The sequence below is a fragment of the Pempheris klunzingeri genome, chromosome 12 (genome assembly GCF_042242105.1).
Source record: "Pempheris klunzingeri isolate RE-2024b chromosome 12, fPemKlu1.hap1, whole genome shotgun sequence".
Classification (NCBI taxonomy): Eukaryota; Metazoa; Chordata; class Actinopteri; order Acropomatiformes; family Pempheridae; genus Pempheris; species Pempheris klunzingeri.
The window spans coordinates 18163827-18182621 of NC_092023.1; the positions used below are offsets into that span (position 1 = coordinate 18163827).

At 44.1% G+C, this 18795-nt stretch overlaps 2 protein-coding genes and 1 non-coding gene across 6 annotated transcripts in view; all 3 read right to left on the bottom strand.

Annotated features, from left to right (window-relative positions):
• Positions 1 to 313: 313 nt before the first annotated feature.
• Positions 314 to 2357, bottom strand: tomm20a (translocase of outer mitochondrial membrane 20). Its single transcript, XM_070840937.1, has 5 exons — positions 2177 to 2357; positions 1828 to 1874; positions 1647 to 1728; positions 1225 to 1367; positions 314 to 951 (listed from the first exon to the last, which is right to left on the bottom strand). The coding sequence occupies exons 1-5, from the start codon at positions 2298 to 2300 to the stop codon at positions 907 to 909; spliced, it is 441 nt and encodes a 146-aa protein (XP_070697038.1). The 5' UTR covers positions 2301 to 2357; the 3' UTR covers positions 314 to 906.
• Positions 1028 to 1162, bottom strand: LOC139211361 (small nucleolar RNA SNORA14). The gene has a single exon (XR_011585282.1). It is a non-coding gene; the product is annotated as a small nucleolar RNA SNORA14 (small nucleolar RNA).
• A 4244-nt stretch (positions 2358 to 6601) lies between the features above and the next one.
• arid4b (AT-rich interaction domain 4B) overlaps positions 6602 to 18795 on the bottom strand; it is a 36803-nt gene continuing 24609 nt past the window's right edge. The window contains exons 11-24 of one of the 4 annotated variants that reach the window (XM_070840719.1): positions 18010 to 18158; positions 17847 to 17919; positions 17175 to 17269; positions 16960 to 17057; positions 16501 to 16699; positions 16180 to 16382; positions 12866 to 13048; positions 11808 to 11892; positions 11592 to 11721; positions 10154 to 11386; positions 9899 to 10003; positions 9470 to 9694; positions 9203 to 9349; positions 6602 to 8840 (exon numbers count right to left, since the gene is read on the bottom strand). In XM_070840719.1, the coding sequence (XP_070696820.1) occupies positions 8686 to 8840; positions 9203 to 9349; positions 9470 to 9694; positions 9899 to 10003; positions 10154 to 11386; positions 11592 to 11721; positions 11808 to 11892; positions 12866 to 13048; positions 16180 to 16382; positions 16501 to 16699; positions 16960 to 17057; positions 17175 to 17269; positions 17847 to 17919; positions 18010 to 18158 (3080 nt within the window). In that variant the 3' untranslated portion in view covers positions 6602 to 8685. Of the gene's footprint in view, positions 8841 to 9202; positions 9350 to 9469; positions 9695 to 9898; positions 10004 to 10153; positions 11387 to 11519; positions 11722 to 11807; positions 11893 to 12865; positions 13049 to 16179; positions 16383 to 16500; positions 16700 to 16959; positions 17058 to 17174; positions 17270 to 17846; positions 18159 to 18795 lie in introns of all 4 variants that reach the window. The other 3 variants (XM_070840718.1, XM_070840720.1, XM_070840717.1) reach the window with 3 other exon arrangements.

An 18795-nucleotide genomic window follows, 5' to 3' on the forward strand; every position in this document is an offset into this window, starting at 1 on the left:
TTCATTCACACGTCGGAGTCTGCACTCATTTAACACAGCCATGGTTCCCGGCTATTTGGTCCTATTACAGCACCTTCCTCCACGTTACCAAACATACTTTTTTCCCCCCCTGTGGTATCATTTTAAAAATCCTATGTAATATCATACACGTACACACATATCAATAACACTTTCCATTCAGCAGAATGACTCCAGATAAAAAAATAAATAAATAACTGCCCACACACCTTTAATTCCAAACTGTAAATGCCTCAAATTCTCCTGTGCATTGCTACTGCCATCTACTGGTGGAATGAACCTCAGAAGCTCAAAGTGTGTTTATGATTTGTGATTTATTTTAAAGGATTTTGCACACAACCAAAAACAAAAAAAAAAAAAACCTACAGATATGAAAGACTGGAATATAAAAATAACATTTAACATTGCAACTTAAGTTTCAGACAACTTGGACAATATTCCACAAATAAATGTTCCATTCAGTGTAGACGCTCTTGGACACATTTCACATGTATATCAGCTGTGCAGCAATATGTAAAACATTTACATAGTTTTGTTTGTTTAGTACACAACATATCAGCACCCCTCTCCTCAAAAAAAAAACAAAAACTCCACAACATACCACTTAGTTACTTTTGACAGAAATACATAGAATAAACAAGAGATCTGGTGGGACCAAGATTAGAGAGGGTGGAATGTGTTTAAAATTACAGAGAAATGTAACCTTGAGGAAGTTCCTCAACCTCAGAGAGCCACAACACAGGGGGGGGGGGGGGGGGTCATCCAATGGCCAAAGGTCAAGCTTTGTCACAGTCAGACTCACAACTGCAGCCACTCGAACCAAACAGAGCAAACATCAGTGTCTAAAATCCTTTTATGAAACACTAGATTTCCATCTCACACACACATTCATTCAACGTCATCTTCTGATAAATTCTGAGAGCCGACGATCCGCTGAAAAACAGAAAAGGCATCTTTCAGACATAGCGCCAAAACATGTATGTCTTTTTTATTTTTTAAATGTCTGGGTTTCTGTCTTAGAGGTGAAATAACCGAGAGCTACTGACACTTGGCTCTCAGCTTTGGATGGTTCTAAGATTGTTCTTGCACCCTTTCTTGTCCCAGAGACCACAAAAGGTAACTGGGGGGTTTATTAAGGATGCTCCTGGCAGCAAAGCAAAGCCACCACACTGAAACTGTCAGTGGGGGGACGCAGGAAACCCTCACCTGGCTGATGCTGGGCAGTTTGGTGAGCAGCATTTGGAAGACTGGAGGGGGCAGAGTCTGCTGGAGCACCTGAAGCAGCTGCTGAGGCTGACCGCATACCGCAATGGCGTTGGTCAGGTGGTCCACGCCTTTCTGGAATTCACCTGGTTAGGAAGTTTGAAAAAGGTTAAAAGACCATCTAGAAATGAGAACACAGATCTGTAATATATGAAACACGGTGCAGGTTACTTAGAGATGGCTACAGTGTTTGGAAACCACACACTGGCCTACTGGAAACTTTATTTTAGTAGGTGTGTGTATGTATGTGTATTTATTTATTTATTTATTTATTTATTTATTACTAGCTACAGATGGGGAAAACTGCTGTCTGAGCCTTCTGTACAGTACAGTCAATACAATCAGTAGACAGAGACTTGGCTCACCTTGTGACAGGAGCTCCTCTCCCAGCTGGATTTCCTCTAGGAAGAATTTCTGAACGGCTTCCGCGTCCTTCAAATCAGGTAGCTTCAAAGTCAACAAATTAAGTGCCAAAATGGATATTTAGTCCACAGAAAAATACATCTGTAAAAACATGTGAAATTTATTACTCCCACTCTGTCCTACCCTTGCAAGTCCAGACTTCTCCTTCGAAACATTTTGCTTCCTTCTACCTGCGAGACAAAAGTGACTTTAAACTGTGTTGGTAGGTTTAGTTTGCTGCTGGTGCGCAAATCGAGAAACACGTGGTTTCAAGTTAAGCTAATAGCTGTAGCACGTTTGTTTCACGAGTTTCTGTCCTGCGACGTAACTAGCGGAGGATAATTAAGTTAGAGTAAGTGTTAGCACTCTCTATATTGTGAGAAAATAGGAAAAAAGAGTACAGCGCTTTCTCTGTTAAGACTTCTTTGGATAAACAGCGTCCTTGCGGTCTGTCTCCCCAACTTCCCCCGTGCACTCCAACTCAAACACTTACGTTCACGTAGCTTCTCCTTGAAGCGGGGGTCACTCCGTCGCTTTCTGTCGAAGTAAATACAATATGCAATGAAAAGGACTCCACACACGCCGGCGAGTACCGAGCTCGTCCTACCGCTTATCATATTTGAAACTGTTCATGGACACGGCACGCAGCACACTAGCTGGCTAGCACGCTGCTAAGGAAGTGCGGAGAGGAAGTACGTCACTAATGACGCAAGACGTAATGTAGACGGCGCAAGCCTCATATCAACTTCCTGTATTAATACACACTGAACATAAATATAAACGCAACACTTTTGTTTTTGCTCCCATTTTTCATGAGCTGAACTCAAAGATCTAAAACATTTTCTATATACAAAAAAAACAACATTTCTCTCAAATATTGTTCTCAAATCTGTCTAAATCTGTGTTAGTGAGCACTTCTCCTTCTCCGAGATAATCCATCCCACCTCCCAGGTGTGGCATATCAAGATGCTGATTAGACAGCATCATTATAGCACAGGTGTGCCTGAGGCTGGCCACAGTAAAAGGCCACTCTGAAATGTTCACCTTTATCACACAGCTAGTGATGGCTGATCGAGGGTTTGTTGAAGCTTCGACACTTCATTCAAAAAATGGTTCATTACTCAAGGCTTCAATGACACAGTGCTCGAGTAGGACATCTAGTGGTCAATAAAATTAAGTATAATCGAGACGTGTCATTTATTGGTTCATGGATTGTTTGGGATTTGATTCTCCATCCACATTCCTGTTCGACTACACTACATGGTTGTATGGTTTCAAGCTGACACAATGAAATATAAAATAAACATGAATGAATGAATAATGAATAAACATGTTGTCTTATTTGGCACGTCTGGTTGCATGAATGAATGAATGAATGTCTTGTCATTGCAACGGGTATAACGAAATTGAAAAGTAGTAGGCTGTAGCTTATATATATACTTGACATCAAGCCTAAATAGCCCATAGCTTAAAAGATGTTGAATAGTGGGCGGTCAGTAGGCTAGCTGGCAAATGTGATCTCATTTCAAATGTTTAATTAGTTTTAGTAAAGTGGGTGTGCTTGAAGAAAAGGGCAGAGGGTGCTTGTGTAACTGTTAATGAGCTTTTATTAAGAAAGAAGAGTTTATCCACCGTTTTTGGACTCAAGCGGTTTCTTTTTTGCAGCGGCTCCATCTATCTATATACACTACTCACAAAAAGTTAGGGATATTCGGCTTTCAGGTGAAATTTCAGGATGAACCTAAAATGCATTCTAACCTTTCCAGGTGAACTTAATGTGACCTTCTCTAAACCTTTGAATGCACATGTCCAACTGTTCAGTGTTTCAGTACTTTTTGCACAAGTTGCTGTTCTCTAACAAGAAGCTTAACAGCAACATTCACAACAGGTTTGATCCCTGAATCGACCAATACATTTCCTGCTTCAGTTAGAATTGGTATTTAAACAGTCCTCCTCATCATGCTGTTCACATTCTGACATCATGAGACCAAGACGACACCTAACTATTGATCAGCAGCACCTCGCCATTGCGAGGCTTCAAGTGACTGGAAGAGTCACAGAAAGGAGAGGAGTGGACGTCCTTTGGCCACATCCCAGTTTATTGAGACACTGAAAATGTTTTGTTGTGGTTTACCCACCACTGTTAGATTTTCTTTCAATAAATTGTTTAAGATGAATAAAATTACCATTGCATGCTTCTACTTAAATGCCCTACTTTCATGATATAATATCACTGTAGCATTCACTTTTTACATTTTCCATATATTTCACCTGAAAGTCGAATATCCCTAACTGTTTGTGAGTAGTGTATATAGATCTGTATACACACTGTTGCCCATCAAGTTGGAACAAAATGTTTTTTTACCTCTTCTCATGAAATGATTGTAACAATGTGATTTATTCTTGATAAATAAAGTGTATATCTTCTCAACGTTATTGATCAAACTCTTCCAAACATATCACAGTGAAACTTAAACCACAATGAACCTTTGCAAACTGTGTATTCAGGCTTTAACAAAATTGGGGGTATTGAACAATTATTCCAACTTTATGGGCAACAGTGTATCTAGCAAGATAGAATCTATCCATCTATCTATCTGTCGTTATTTAGAACTATCTAAATATATAACTATGTCTATCTAGCGTTATCTAACTATGTAACTAATGTATCTATCTATTTCTCTCTCTGTGTGTAGTTTACCATCTATTGATCTATCGACACTGATCCTCCACAAGATACGCAGTCTGATTCAACACCACTGACTCTCACAGCACTGAACAGGGACAGGCTATCCTGTGCCCGCCAAGTGAGTCACATGACAAACCGAACCAATCAGGTGATTCGTATGACGTCCGAAGCACTCAACTGCTTCGGACGTCACTAAAGTGCTTCAAACGTCACTAGTCACGTGACCAAACCACGCCTCGGCACAGTGGTTCAATACAACTGTTTCATGAGCTACCGCGCATGTGTCAGAGGAGCACAACAACACTCAGCACGACGCCACAGCTGTCGCAAGTTTTGAGGGAGCGTGTAATTGGCATGCTGACTGCAGGAATGTCCACCAGAGCCGTTGCCCGTGGACTAAATGTTCATTTCTCTACCATAAGCCGTCTCCAAAGGCGATTCAGACAGTTTGACAGTACATCCAACCGACCTCACAACCGCAGACCAAGTGTAACCACACCAGCCCAGGACCTCCACATCCAGCATGTTCACCTCCAAGATGGTCTGAGACCAGCCACCCGGACAGCCGCTGCAACAATCTGTTTGCATAACCAAAGTATTTCTGCACAAACTGTCAGAAACCGTCTCAGGGAAGCTCAACAGCATGCTGGTCGTCCTCATCGGGGTCTCGACCGGACTGCAGTTCGTCGTCATAACCGACTTGAGTGGGCAAATGCTCACATGCGATGGCGTCTGGCACGTTGGAGAGGTTCTCTCTTCACGGATGAATCCCGGTTTTCACTGTTCAGGGCAGATGGCAGACAGCGTGTGTGAGCGGTTTGCTGATGTCAACGTTGTGGATGGAGTGGGTTATGGTATAGGCAGGCGTAGGTTTGGACAACGAACACAGGTGCGTTTTATTGATGACATTTTGAATGCACAGAGATACCGTGACGAGATCCTGAGGCCCATTGTTGTACCATTCATCCATGAACATCACCTCCTGTTGCAGCATGATGATGTACGGCCCCATGTTGCAAGGATCTGTACACAATTAATGGAGGCTGAAAACATCCCAGTTCTTGCATGACCAGCATACTCACCGGACATGTCGCCCATCTAGCATGTTTGGGAAGCTCTGGATCAGCGTACACGACAGCGTGTTCCAGTTCCTGCCAATATCCAGCAACTTGGCACAGCCATTAAAGAGGAGTGGACCAACATCCCACAGGCCACAATCAACAACCTGATCAACTCTATGCGAAGGAGATGTGTTGCACTGCGTGAGACAAATGGTGGTCACACCAGATACAGGAATGTGGATGGAGAATCAAATCCCAAACAATCCATGAACCAATAAATGACACGTCTCGATTGCACTTAATTTTATTGACCACTAGATGTCCTACCCGAGCACTGTGTCATTGAAGCCTTGAGTGATGAACCATTTTTTGAATGAAGTGTCAAAGCTTCAACAAACCCTCGATCAGCCATCACTAGCTGTGTGATAAAACTTTCAGAGTGGCCTTTTATTGTGGCCAGCCTCAGGCACACCTGTGCTATAATGATGCTGTCTAATCAGCATCTTGATATGCCACACCTGGGAGGTGGGATGGATTATCTCGGAGAAGGAGAAGTGCTCACTAACACAGATTTAGACAGATTTGTGAACAATATTTGAGAGAAATGTTGTTTTTTTGTATATAGAAAATGTTTTAGATCTTTGAGTTCAGCTCATGAAAAATGGGAGCAAAAACAAAAGTGTTGCGTTTATATTTTTGTTCAGTGTAATAAAAATAATTCTCACTGGTAAATATGACCAGTAACTCTTCAAGATTTGACACTCAACACAAAATCCTACACGTTTACATTCAGAAAAACAAAAGTATTACAAGTACAATGTACTTAAAGTATCATTAGCAAATGCAGGAGCAGTTTTAATGACTTTCAGTTAACAAAGTCTAGTTTGTCTATGCTGTTGGGTAGTTAATCTTAAACAATGAATCATGTTTTATAAACTTGTCATATGTTTTGTATGTAGAAACCATCTATAGATTAACTACCTAATTTAAGAATTTCAAATAAATGTAAGGGAGTAAAATGGAAATTTTCTCTCCTGGAGTGAAAGAGAGTAAAAAAAGAGAGTATAATAAATTATAAGAATTAAAGTAAAAATATCTCAAAATTGCACAGAAGTATGGTACTTGAGCAAAAGTGTGATGGCAAGAGACACACAGAATACTTCACAAACTATGGCATTTATTTCAAACAGAGGCTTCTGCTTTGCTTACATTTTTACAATAAATTACACAATGACCATCATCAGATGAGCCTAATAAATACTATCGCGCATTTTTCAATAAGCTCCATTACTTTCTCTTAATCTATGATCCAGACTGTTTTCCATGAACAGTTCAGCCGCATCCAAAACCACCATTCTTCTCTTAAAAGCACAAGCTATAGAAAAACAAAACAGGATACAAACTAAAGCAAAACATTAAATTTAAAAAAAAAAAAGGAAGAAAGAAAAAAAAAAACCTTCTGAAACTGATGAAAGAGGCAGAACGAAACAACATAAGTGAACTCAGATAAATGTGTTCCTACGAGAGAACAAGAATGAGGACAAACGGGAGAACAAACATGCTGTAACCCTCAGTATTTACACTCAAACTACAGTTAAAACCGTAAAACTGTCTGTACAGAAAAGTACATGTTATTAACAGTGCAAGATATTAAATAGCTTGACTCAAAACACTTCTCAATATACAAATGTATAACAAAAGCATACAATTACATACAAGTGCCGAACAAAATGTAACTTCAGGTTATCGTACAGTAGAGGGTCTATACAAAGGAAACACCGGAGATGTCTTCAGAAATGTACACACATACGTCACTTGATATAAATGCACATTTACAATATCTTTACCTTTAATCTGGTCATAGTACAAGAAACTGAACCAAACATTTTTGGTAGGGATGAGTATGAGAGGAAGCTGGCATGTCATGATTGATCTGAAGTAAAATTAGAAAGAGATGCCGAAAAAGGAACGCGTTGCTTTAATGAAGCAAAAATATACGCAAGTAACTTCATGTCATTTGAAACACTGCAAATGTGGGATTGAGCTTCATTCGTGCGTCCTGCAGTACTGAGTGCATGCTGCAAATAGCTCTATATGGCTGCCTTCACGTTAACTTGATCCAGTTGCAGATGTGCATGGTGAAATCTTCAGTGAAGATGATGGGACTGGGGGGACATAATAAAATAAAGCAGATGGGCTTTTAAAAGGCTGATGAACCGAAGTAATGTGACCACTTCCATCATTGCACATTTTATACTGCCAAAGCCAACAGTTATACCCAAGCTGGATGAGTATTCAGTAGTAGATTACAGGTGATCCAGTATAAGAGTTCTGCTTTTACAATTATACTTCCTTAATATTATCATTTGTTGATAAAAGCCATCATTATGTGTCAGACTCAGCCCTTCACTGCCTGCTCGCTCATACAGCATTCTTCAGTCTTTGTAAGGGGCACATTATTCCAGCTGACCCTCTGATTTGAGAAGAGGATCAGGTAAAAAAAAGTGCTGTCCTTTCTCAAAGTGCCCCATGGTAAAGAACAAAAAGGCACTACAGTATCATTCCATATTCATCCACTGAGGCTGTCAGTGGACCTGTGATGGTCTGAAACCCTATCCAACAACACCTACATGACTCGATGCCAACGAGTACAGGACCACACGCCTGCACGTGAGAGAGAGAGAGAGAGCATCGTCAAAGCGCTCGAGGTTTAACCACGTGAAGGCCTTTTTTATTCGGGTGGACAGAAAACATGGCAGACTGACATTTCCTACACCCTTGATGCCAATGTGGCAGTGTTCCTCTGAATTCCCCGTAACATGGCCAGCACAGGCTGGACCGCGTTGAGCGATGAGGACAGAGCACAGAGGGGTCTTGGCTGGAAATCATCCCTTACAATACAACTTTATCAAATGGAAACAATTATTGCTTGCAAAAACAATTCTTATAAATGTTCAATTAAGGAGAGCGAAAAAGACAATTTTGTAGAATTTTTTTTTTTGGACAAATTTCATCCCCATACACAATCTTCAGAAAAGTGCACTTAAGTGCCATTAGCTTGCCAAGGAAACAGTTGTCAATAGAAAATAGTGCTTGTTTCTTGTATTTTTTTTTGTCTCTGGTCTGGTTTTTGTGCCCCAGTAGTTACAGTATGTAGGTTGACTTGTCCGTCCTGTTGGAAGGGAGCGGGGGCTGTGACCCCAGGGTGCTGGTTAAGTGCTTAGTGCGGTGGCTCTTCGCTGGTTCGTCCTGTCACCTGCACTCCACTGAAACCCCAGAGTTCTGAGAAGAGGAGGACGAGGATGACACTGGAGGGTCGGCCAGTGTCAGCATGACTGCCGCAGTCAGTGAGCTGGAGGACGGTGAAGAGGAGGAGGAAGAGGATGAAGAGGAAGCAGCCACCGTGCCTGATGAAGAGAGACAGGATTTATGTTATGGTCACTTCAGAGGTGGAGACTATACGCTGGACTCCGCAAGAGGGGGTTCCTCTTAAATGCAATCTTATCCGTCTCTTCATCTGTTTACATAGTTCACTGCTTCTAATTGGACAACGCTACAGATGCTTCCTGTGACCAGTTTGCACATTACTAAAGGTATTTACTTGCTTTTTTTAACGGTGCAGCCAGATTTCGTAAATCACGAGTTTGAAATGAGCTAATAGTTACCGAGAACTTAGGAAGGACTTTACACACAAACTGATGAACGGACTTAAGAGGAGCTGGTGCAACACGACCCCGGTAATCAGAGAGATCACAAAGAGGTGACTCACTTTCCCGTTCCTTCTTTTTCATGCGTTTTCGTCGTCTGTCGATAGAGGCCACCTCAGACTTGAGGGAGAGGTAGTGGTTCTTGATGTCTTGCAGCTTCTCCTGAAGAAACGAAATCCTCTCCAGACTGCTCATCTTTTCCAGGTCAGCTAAGTGGAACGCGAATTAATTTCAGAAAATAAAATGAAAAACAGTTGCTGACCCTCAGGCATAACAAATGACTCTACAGTTTGGTTTCATGACAAATTAGTTCAATGTGCGACACTTACACATCTGGAAGCTCCACTTGTACACACGTGGCGATCTTCCGTGGTTGTCTCGGTGGTGGGTGTGGTCGGTGTCGCCCTGCTTGTGGTACTTATGGCTTGAAGGGGGAGATCGCCCGTGACACTTGGGCGAAGTGGCAGCCTTCACATCTGCTGTGTTGGTCTTGGAGGCAGTCGGTTTGGCAGTGCCCTCAACAACAGACTGGTCTTCACTGTCACTGCTGTTGGCTAGAGGAGAGAAGACAGAAAAAAAAAGGATGATCATCAAGCAAAGCCATTTGTCCTCTCCCGCCTGAAATGTGTAATTTAATGTTATGAAATGAGTAAATATAGTAAATATGAAATAGAAATTCTACGGCTAATAAAAGTACTCCCGGCATGTAAAATGGGAAGCTAGCAGGGTGTCAGCCATTCTCTCTGCAGCCTCCCTACCTGTTTTCCTATTCTTTTTGGGAGGCACACTCTTGCGGTTTGGCTTGTGTTTCTTTGAGGTTCCACCTGTCTGTGATTCTTTCTGCCGCTTCTGACTCGCAGACGCTACAAAGAAAATACAAGAAGACAGTGAGGGAACAGGCAGACTGTGAAATGAGTTGTCAGCATGTATTTCTTTAGTATTCCAGCTTAAAGCAAAATAACTGAAAAGAAGATTCACAAGACCTGGTATAGCAGATGAGTGATTATTTGTACCTTTGGACTTCTGCTCACTCTCCTGTTGGCTGCTGCTACTCAGCTCTAGGCTGCAGCTGCTGCTGCTGTTGCAGGAGAGGCTGACGTCAAACACCTTTGAGGGGGAACCTGCCCCTTCATCCTGAGGGAGGTCTTGCAGCTCCCCGCCCAGACTCTCCACTTCCACCGTGCTGCTGTCCGTCTCGCTGCGCCCACCTGGCACTTCCTCCTGTATGGGTCCTGGGGGAAGCGCGTCAGAAACCGGCTCTGAAGGCAAGTCGGATGGTATGGATGGTGGCGGGGAGGAGGGCTGCGGTTGGCCAGAGTCTTCCACGGCGCTGCCTCCTCCCGAGGGGGACTCAGGCGTTGTTGGTGGTGTGTTAAGAACAGAGTTGCTGCCACTGCTTGGAAACTCCTGTAGTTTGTCGTTCTCCATCTGCTCCTCCGAGGCTTCGTCCTCAGGTCCAGCTTCCTGCTCGACACTCGGCTCCTCCAGACATGAGGGTACGGGTGGAGGAGGAGAATTGGCGGCCTCTGTGTCCGAGTCGGAGAACAGCTCTTTGAGAGTCTTCTTCGGCCACTGGGCCTGGATGCTGGACCACACGTCCTTCTGGCCTTTAGAGCGGACAGCTGGCCTCTCCTCTGCATTCCCAGACATTTTGGCCCTCTTTTCAGGAATCTCCCAGAACCCAGCTTGTCTGCCCGTTTTGGTCTTCTCCTTCATCCCGTTGTACTTCTTGGAAGGGGAACCTTTGGTTTTTGGGCGGCTTCGCTCGCTTTCCTCAGTCTGGGATTCGGCCAGTGCTGCACCTTCATCATCTGAACTGCTGCTAGACGAGCCCCCCCTCTCCTCCGCGGGACCAGCTGCTCTCTCCTCCAGCTTCCTAGGAGAGCCTCCAGGCAACCAGTCGGCGCTCCGTGTGTTCCTGGTCTTGGCTTTGGATTGGCCTTTCGCCGTCCTCTCTACTGCACTGTCAGATTTCCTCTTCCTGGTGCTCACCTCCCCCTCCAACTCTGGTTGGCTTCTCCGCTTCCCAACGTCAGCGCTCTCTGGACTGACCATGTCCTGGTTCTTTCCTGAGACGGGACATGGTTTGGATCCTTCAGGAGGGGTTCCGCTCTCCCAGCACTCTGACGTCTGCGGAGGCTCTGGTGGTGCCTTTCTGGGACTGCCTCTGCAACCTGGACGATCCTCTTCATTGTGGTCTCCCTCCTCATCCTCGTGCTCACTTTCGTCTGTGGACATCTCAGAGGCTGAGGCAAACAAGACAGAACGTCTGTGAGTTTCAGCAGGACATCAACAGGCATAAATAAACCACTTTAGAGTCAAACAGTCCTGATCTGCTGTAAGTGTGCATGAGGACTACAGGCTAATGAGTGTTGCTACCTTGCAGGCCATTGAGGATAGAAGTAATTTCTATAGACTTGACTGGAGACTGCTGAGTCCCTTTGTCCTCACCCTCGTCCATCTTGGAAAAGACATCCTGACTCAAGCCGCATTTGGAGCGCGGGACGCGGTTGGCCGAAGGGCCGAGGACTTCTCTGTCGTTGAGCCTCTCCAACCTGTCACGCTCCCTCTCAGCTTTGTTCTGTCAGAATTTAACACAGTCAGTGATTTACTTCATCACATCAAACCGGGTTGAAGTTGAAAAGTTACCACTCTCCAAACTTGTACCTTTATTTTTTTGCGGTGCTTTATTTTTGGTACGTTCTTATTGGCGGGGCGCACGATCTTGTCTGCTTTGATCCATTCATCATATCTAAAATCAAGTACAAAGACAAGAGGCAGTTTCATCATTCGGGTCTTTGAAAGGAGCCAAGAAATATCCTCTCACACCACCCACCACACAGACACCTCTACTGTCTGACCCCGACATGTTGCTGTGACACAATAAGCCCCAGCAGCAAAGGAGGAAATCCCATGGTTTTATGTGGAGAAAGACAAACCTTTACGATGAAGAAAGAAACAATATTAACACCGACCACCACACAAATCATATTCCACAAAGTTCCAACAGTACCAAGGGTGCTGCTTGGGTCGTATGAGGAAAATGAAAAGTTTCACAACATCGCACACGACAGACACAATGCAGAGAACATCCCACTGTCTTTTATAGAGTGCTAGAGGACCACACAACAACATTGAGACAATGAATTGCTGGTTGCACTAGTTAACCTCTGTGTCATGGTACCCTAACACTCTACTTAACACTGCATTAACCCTGACCCACTGGGGAGGGGGGAGAGGGTTGAGAGGTAGAGGTGAGTGTAGCAGCACTTTGGTTGGCCTTTCAGAGATCCAAACGGTGGTTCACATTAAAATATCATGCTGTAGGATCTAAAGCCACTGGTTGGCTTTATCCAGAGTAAAATCGGTTCAAATTCAGCCTGTCTGTAGATTTGGTTGAGAGACAGACAGCTGGGAGACAGACAGACAGGGGATTCAGTCAAAACTGAGTGAGGGAAGCTGAGGAATGATCCACGTCAACCCAACGCTCAGTTCTGTTTCTGCCACTAGATGGCCCAGTGTTCTCCATAATCGGAGTACTGACCATGGGACTGGATCAGGTGAAGCAGAATTGTGAGGAAGGGATGAGTCTGTAACTGCTGCGGGGATACCCATGTAGCGGTGATCCCTTGAGCTGAATTGAAGGTTAAGAGGTGTCTTTTTTTTCTTTTTTTGTCTAGGGTGGATATAGACGTTAGGTGATTTCTCCCCAGGTCCTGTCTTACCTGACGTTCCAGCCACAGTAGTGCACCAGGTAGAGCACCTCTCCCCCCTCCACGTCTGCCTCTTTCACAGTGGCCTCGTACGTCTTCAGATTGCGGCCTCGCCCATACCTCACCTGCACCTTCATCCCCGGGGGGTAACACTCAAACTCCTCCCCTTCCTCCCCCTCCTGACTGCTGTCATCCCTGCAAGAAAAACAGTTCAGCACTTCCTGGCCCTAGGCTGCCCTGTTGAACACCACAGAGCCCCACCCACGCCCACCCACCCAACTCACTGCCTGCTGCTAGGAAGCCTGTTTTCTAATTAATTTGCTCCACCTTTGCATCCCCTGTCCCATTACAACACTAGGCCCTTACCTATAAAAGAAACGTAAACTTCCCATTTCCCATTCTACTCCAGTGTAACCTACAGCAAGCTGCAATATAAACAACTGAATCATTTACAGTCAGCCAATCAAAGAACAGTACATGGAGTGTTTCAGTAAATAAAACATTCTTTCATGGCAAAAATCAATCATCTTGATAGGGAAATAACACTACTGTTAGACTATCTAACCCTTTATCCACACACAACAACATACTACATACTTGGGATCGTCACACACACACACACACACACACACACACACACACACACACACACACACACACACACACACACACACACACACACACACACACACACACACACACACACACACACACACACACACACACACACACACACACACACACACAGTAAGAAACAGAGCAGCCACAAGAAGGAGCTAGTGGGAAACAGTCAGGAGATGTTGCAGCTGAAGGGTATACGGGCAGTGCAGGAGTGCCAGTAAGTGGTTTAGGCGCAGGGGCCGCAGGGGCCACCGGGGCCACAGGGGCAGGTTAGCACGGCAAAGCACAACTTGGCAGGCAGCGCAGCAACTTAAAGCGAGACTACAGCGTTGGGAGGAAGCACGGTTACCAGATCCAATTTTGGTCTGACGCCACAAAGAACTGCTACAACACGGTGCTCCACACAATCCCTCTCATACCTGCCTGCTCCAAGCATGAGCTCTATGCTGACAGCTAATGTCGACAGACCCCTATGAAGAAGACGCGCACGTCTTTGTGCAGCAATCCTAGTGTGACAACTGAAGAAGCTGTTACTGCCCTGAGACTGGGGACACACCGCACTTCAAATATCAGTGCATTTTAAAAAACACACTGCACATAATCGATTTCATCGACCTTTTTCCCCCTCGGTGATAAATATGGCCACGAAACACAAACAAGCACAGAGAGGGTGTCAAATGCTGAGACATAACACATTTAGAGCTGCAACAATTAGTCAAAGAACCAGTGAGTTAAAACGACTGAAAACAATTTGAAACTGCTTTAATCACTGATTTATCCTCATTTTTCAAAACAAAAATAAATAAATAAATAAAAAAACATTTGTAGGTTACAAACTCTAAAATGAGAAAATGTGCGGTTTTCCTTAGTGTTACATAATAGTAAGTGAAATATTTTGGGCCGCTGACAGACGAAACCTGACGTTTTATGATATCACCTTAGGCTCTAAGAGCTTCTGATGTGCATTCTTCTGTTTCTGATGTTTTACAGGCTAAACGATTAATCAACAGAGCAGCAGATTAATCAGCAATGAAAACAATCGATAGTTGCAGCCCTAAACAAGAATTATTTACATCAGAACTTCTAATTTCCTTAAAACCTGTACAGTGTACAGTACCAAAACAGTGTTTTATTGTGCACGGAAAAAGTCACCATGAACGGCTGGTGAGGTTGTCCAAGTCCTTTTCAACAGAACAGGCGAGTAGGCTTCATCAGGAAAAACAAAAAAGGCAAAAAGTGTGACAATTACTTAACAATCACTGTAGAACAGGAGTTCCCCTCTATGTAATTAACTGCTCTCATTATCATAAATGAAAACACATTTAAGTTAACTGTCAACTAACACTCTTTGGGAATGAAAATGTGATCCACACACACACGTCCCACCCACACCCACACACACACACACACACACAAGCACACGCCCCACCAACACACACAAGCACACACGCCCCACCCACACACACACACACACGCCCCACCCAGATTACGGGTTGTTAACATTGAACAGGTTTGATATCATCTGGAAAGCTCAGATCAGATCAGCCCCTCACACTACCACATAATCTGTGAGGACTGCTGATCCTGACTAAGCCAAACGATCAGGGAACGTCCCGATTGACAGACAGTCCACATGTGATGCTACTCGGCATGATCATACTGTGGTGTGCCCGAGGCTACGGGAGATAAAGACTAGAGAGACAGGGATACTGGGAGCAGCAGTGTATGATCAGAACACCCTAAAGTTGTAATCCCTCCAACTGGAGACATGAAAAACTGCAGTAGACCAAGTGTGTGGACTGTTTTCTAAACCTGTCCCCAGTAGCCCAAGCAATCTTGACACAAGTGTCAAACTCTAAACTAGAGAGCGACAGGAAACACCAACAGCATCTAACTGAGATCAAACCATCCAACTACCCAGAACAAACATTTTTCAACACTCAAAGTTACTTTTTCAACTTAAAGGGTCACTGCCTCCAAAGCATTATTTTGCATCTAATGTGCTGACGCATCGGTGACAACACTCACACACATGGAACATTTAATAAAGCTGAACATCAAAAAGCCAAAAAAACGACAGGAAAGACAGAGAGAGGGGGCAGAGAGACAGAGATCAGGGAAGGGCAGAAATCGAGAAGAGCACAGCCATGTCGTGTGAGCTGAGTGAGCAAGGCTGGTTGCGGTCAAACAATCCCAGCCAGAGAGAGAGAGAGAGAGAGAGAGAGAGAGATGGAGAGAGGCAGAGAGAGAGAGAGAGAGAGAGAGAGAGAGAGAGCATGACATGAGAGGTAGCAGTCAGGCTTTGGTGTTCTAAGATGTCTCTGCCAGCTGATGCCGACTAAGCCACGAGAAATAATAATAGCACAGAGGGCAGTGAGTAAGAGCTTAGTTAGAAGAGAGAGGGGAGAGCTTTCCCCTCTCTGGTTAGCAGGTAGAGGTGGATTGTGGGTACACTGGGAATTAGTGTCATTAAGGTCAGAAGGGTCCTCATCTGCTAATGGTCTTTTAGGTTTTTACTGCCACCAAGGAAAGTGAATGCCTCATGTCCTTTTGTCTGGAGAGACTTTTAAAGTTCTTAGATATAGAAGGTCTGATTGAATATAAACACAGTTCCACCACGCAGGAGTCCTGCGTGGAGCTTGTGTTTGTGCCATGAGGGTATTTTTACCGCCCTGGTGGAGGGAGCATCCTTTCAGACCACCTACCCAGAGTTGTCTTTGCTCTCCTGCTCCTCGTCGCGCTCCTGCTTCATGTTCTCTGCTCCGAGGCGAGCCGTCGACGAGCCCTCGTCTGCGTCTCCCTTGAGGGGGCCGTCGCTCTCCTCATCCTCGTCGTTTCCACTGTCCTTTCCCTCTGTATTTGATGGTTCAGGCTCCATTTTGTTTCGGGTCAAATCGGGTTTCTCGTCCTGTGAGAGGAGGATGTTTTTGTTATAGTAAATTAGAAAAATGTTGGAGAAACATTTGACATAAGTAAAAAGGGCAAAGATTTTAACCAGTATTTAAAGAGTATTAAGGAGAATGCACCTTGCAGACAACAGACTGCGCACTACAAGGTTCTACATCTAGCTGGACTTTCTGCTCCTCAGAGCTGGAGGATGTGGCAGCTTTTCCTCCCGCATCCCCCTCAGACTTCACCTCCCCCTTAGGAGCCTGCTTCAGCGGGAGGTCCATCCTGAAGGTGATGGCGGTGGAGGTGCAGTATTCCTCAAATCCATACAAGTACCTGGATGAGAAAACATGGCCAGTAAATTCCTCAGGTTTGTTTTTATTGCTCCTCTCAGAGACGTACACATTCCATCACACACGGTACTGCTAAGATTTCTTTCTTCTTAAGGACTTTGCAGAAAACAGGTAAAAGTAAAATTTGTACAAAAGCCATCCTGATGGGCAGAAAAGTAAAATAGACAACAAACTGCATGCCAGGGTTGCATCTGCTCAAAAGAGTTTAAAGCTCTGAGGAGAAGTGGGAGCGCCTGTACGTACTTGCGGTAAGCACATTTGACATTGTAGCCAGCAGCTGAGTTGAGCACAGGGATTCCCAGATCCTGATAGACTTGCTTCCAAACGGAGCCACTTTCAATCTGCTCAAACATGAACACAGAGGAGGATGCATCCAGAGTCAGTCAACATCAAGCACAGACAGGTGTGGCCAAAAATGAAACTACAGGAAGAGGAGCTGCAGTTAAAGTGGCACTCACGCTGTCAAAGCCTCTCAGTTTGTGCACCAGCCTGTAGAGCTTGAACAGGTTCAGGTTCCTGTAGCCCAGAACAGGCCGTTTGTTGATGGGAGTTCCTGAGGAGGGGAAACACATCGCGGGCTCATCATCACATTTTGTTAGCTGATCACATGTTTTTGTGTAAAATCTTAATCTGAAAAGTGAGTAAAGCTGTTAAATAAATGTAGTGTAGTATAAAACACAATATTGCCTCCTGAAATGAAGTACTGTACTGGAACACTGACTTATTATTTCACTTGTTACATTCCATCACTAGTTTTCCAAACATTTTAATGACCAAATGAGCCACACATACAGAGATATTACTTGTTGTATCAGATCAAAGTTATGAAAGCACACATAAGCCATATTAGACTGGAAACTAGAAAGTTAAATGTTTAGAGACAGCCTTAAAGGCTGCAAAGTGGGTGATGAGAGTATGAGTATGGGGGGTTGTAAGAGGGTGATGACAAAAAATGTAGAAAACACATGAAATGTGTAAATTGTCTCATTTTAACTCCATCTTGAGCTCCTTTAGTGTGAAGAATATGTTACAACAGGTACAAAATGAAAAAGCAAAGTTCTAAAACTACTGAGCTATTTGTTTTGAGGAAAACCTTGTAAATGTAAATCTTATCTGTACTCTGAGCTCACCTCTGTCTTCCATGAACTTGTAGAGCTGCTGCAAAAAGTTCTCTCGCTCTTCTGGGAACGGCTCCACTTCCTCCTGCGGACAGGAAACAAGACAGTTTGAGCATCTTTTTTTTTTTACACTCTGAGGTTGTGGGGATAAGTCTGTGTGCGGCATTCTGCTCACCTCCTCCTCTTCGCCGCTAGCATCTTCTTCCTGCTCTTCCTCTTCATCATCATCGTCGTCCTCGCTGCTAGAACTTTCTTCTTTCACTTCTGTCTTCCAGGCGCTGGGCACGACGAAGTGCTGCTGGAACTCCAAGGCTGCGTCCAGTGCTGTCAAACGCACACAGAGTGAATAATGTTACCTGTTGGCCACACCCACTGAGGGCTGCCTGGCATTCCCTGCTGCTGTAATCTAACAAATGGAGCTTGCAAATATCAAGCTAAATCATTTTGTAGAGACAGAGCACGAACAGATGTTTCAATCAGATTGCTATTTGCATCTTGCACATGAAATATGAACGACCTGAATAATGAATCAATAGAAAACAAGCCAATGTTGTAAATGTAAGACTTTCCTTCTTTGATTTAGACCTCATGAGCTCTGTCCCTGGGTGTTTGGAGGATATGATGGTGCTGGGTGTGAGTGTATGTGTGTGTCTGCACATGTGCAGGTACTGAAGCGATCAAACATTGTATTACACTAAAGGAAACCAGAGCACCGTCAGGCGAAATACTATAAGTGACAATCGGCATTGATTTAAAGAAGCTGCTTTGCTAAAAAAAAAAAAAAAAATGTTGATACAACTGTTAACTCTAAAAATAATGGTAACGTATATAAAAATAGGACAGTATAAAAAGACTTTTTGACACAAACACGAGGAAAAGCAGCCACGGAAGAAAGCAGCATGGAAATCTGTCAAGAGTCTTTGCAGTGAGGCACCGCAGCAGAAGCATTCAGCCACAATGT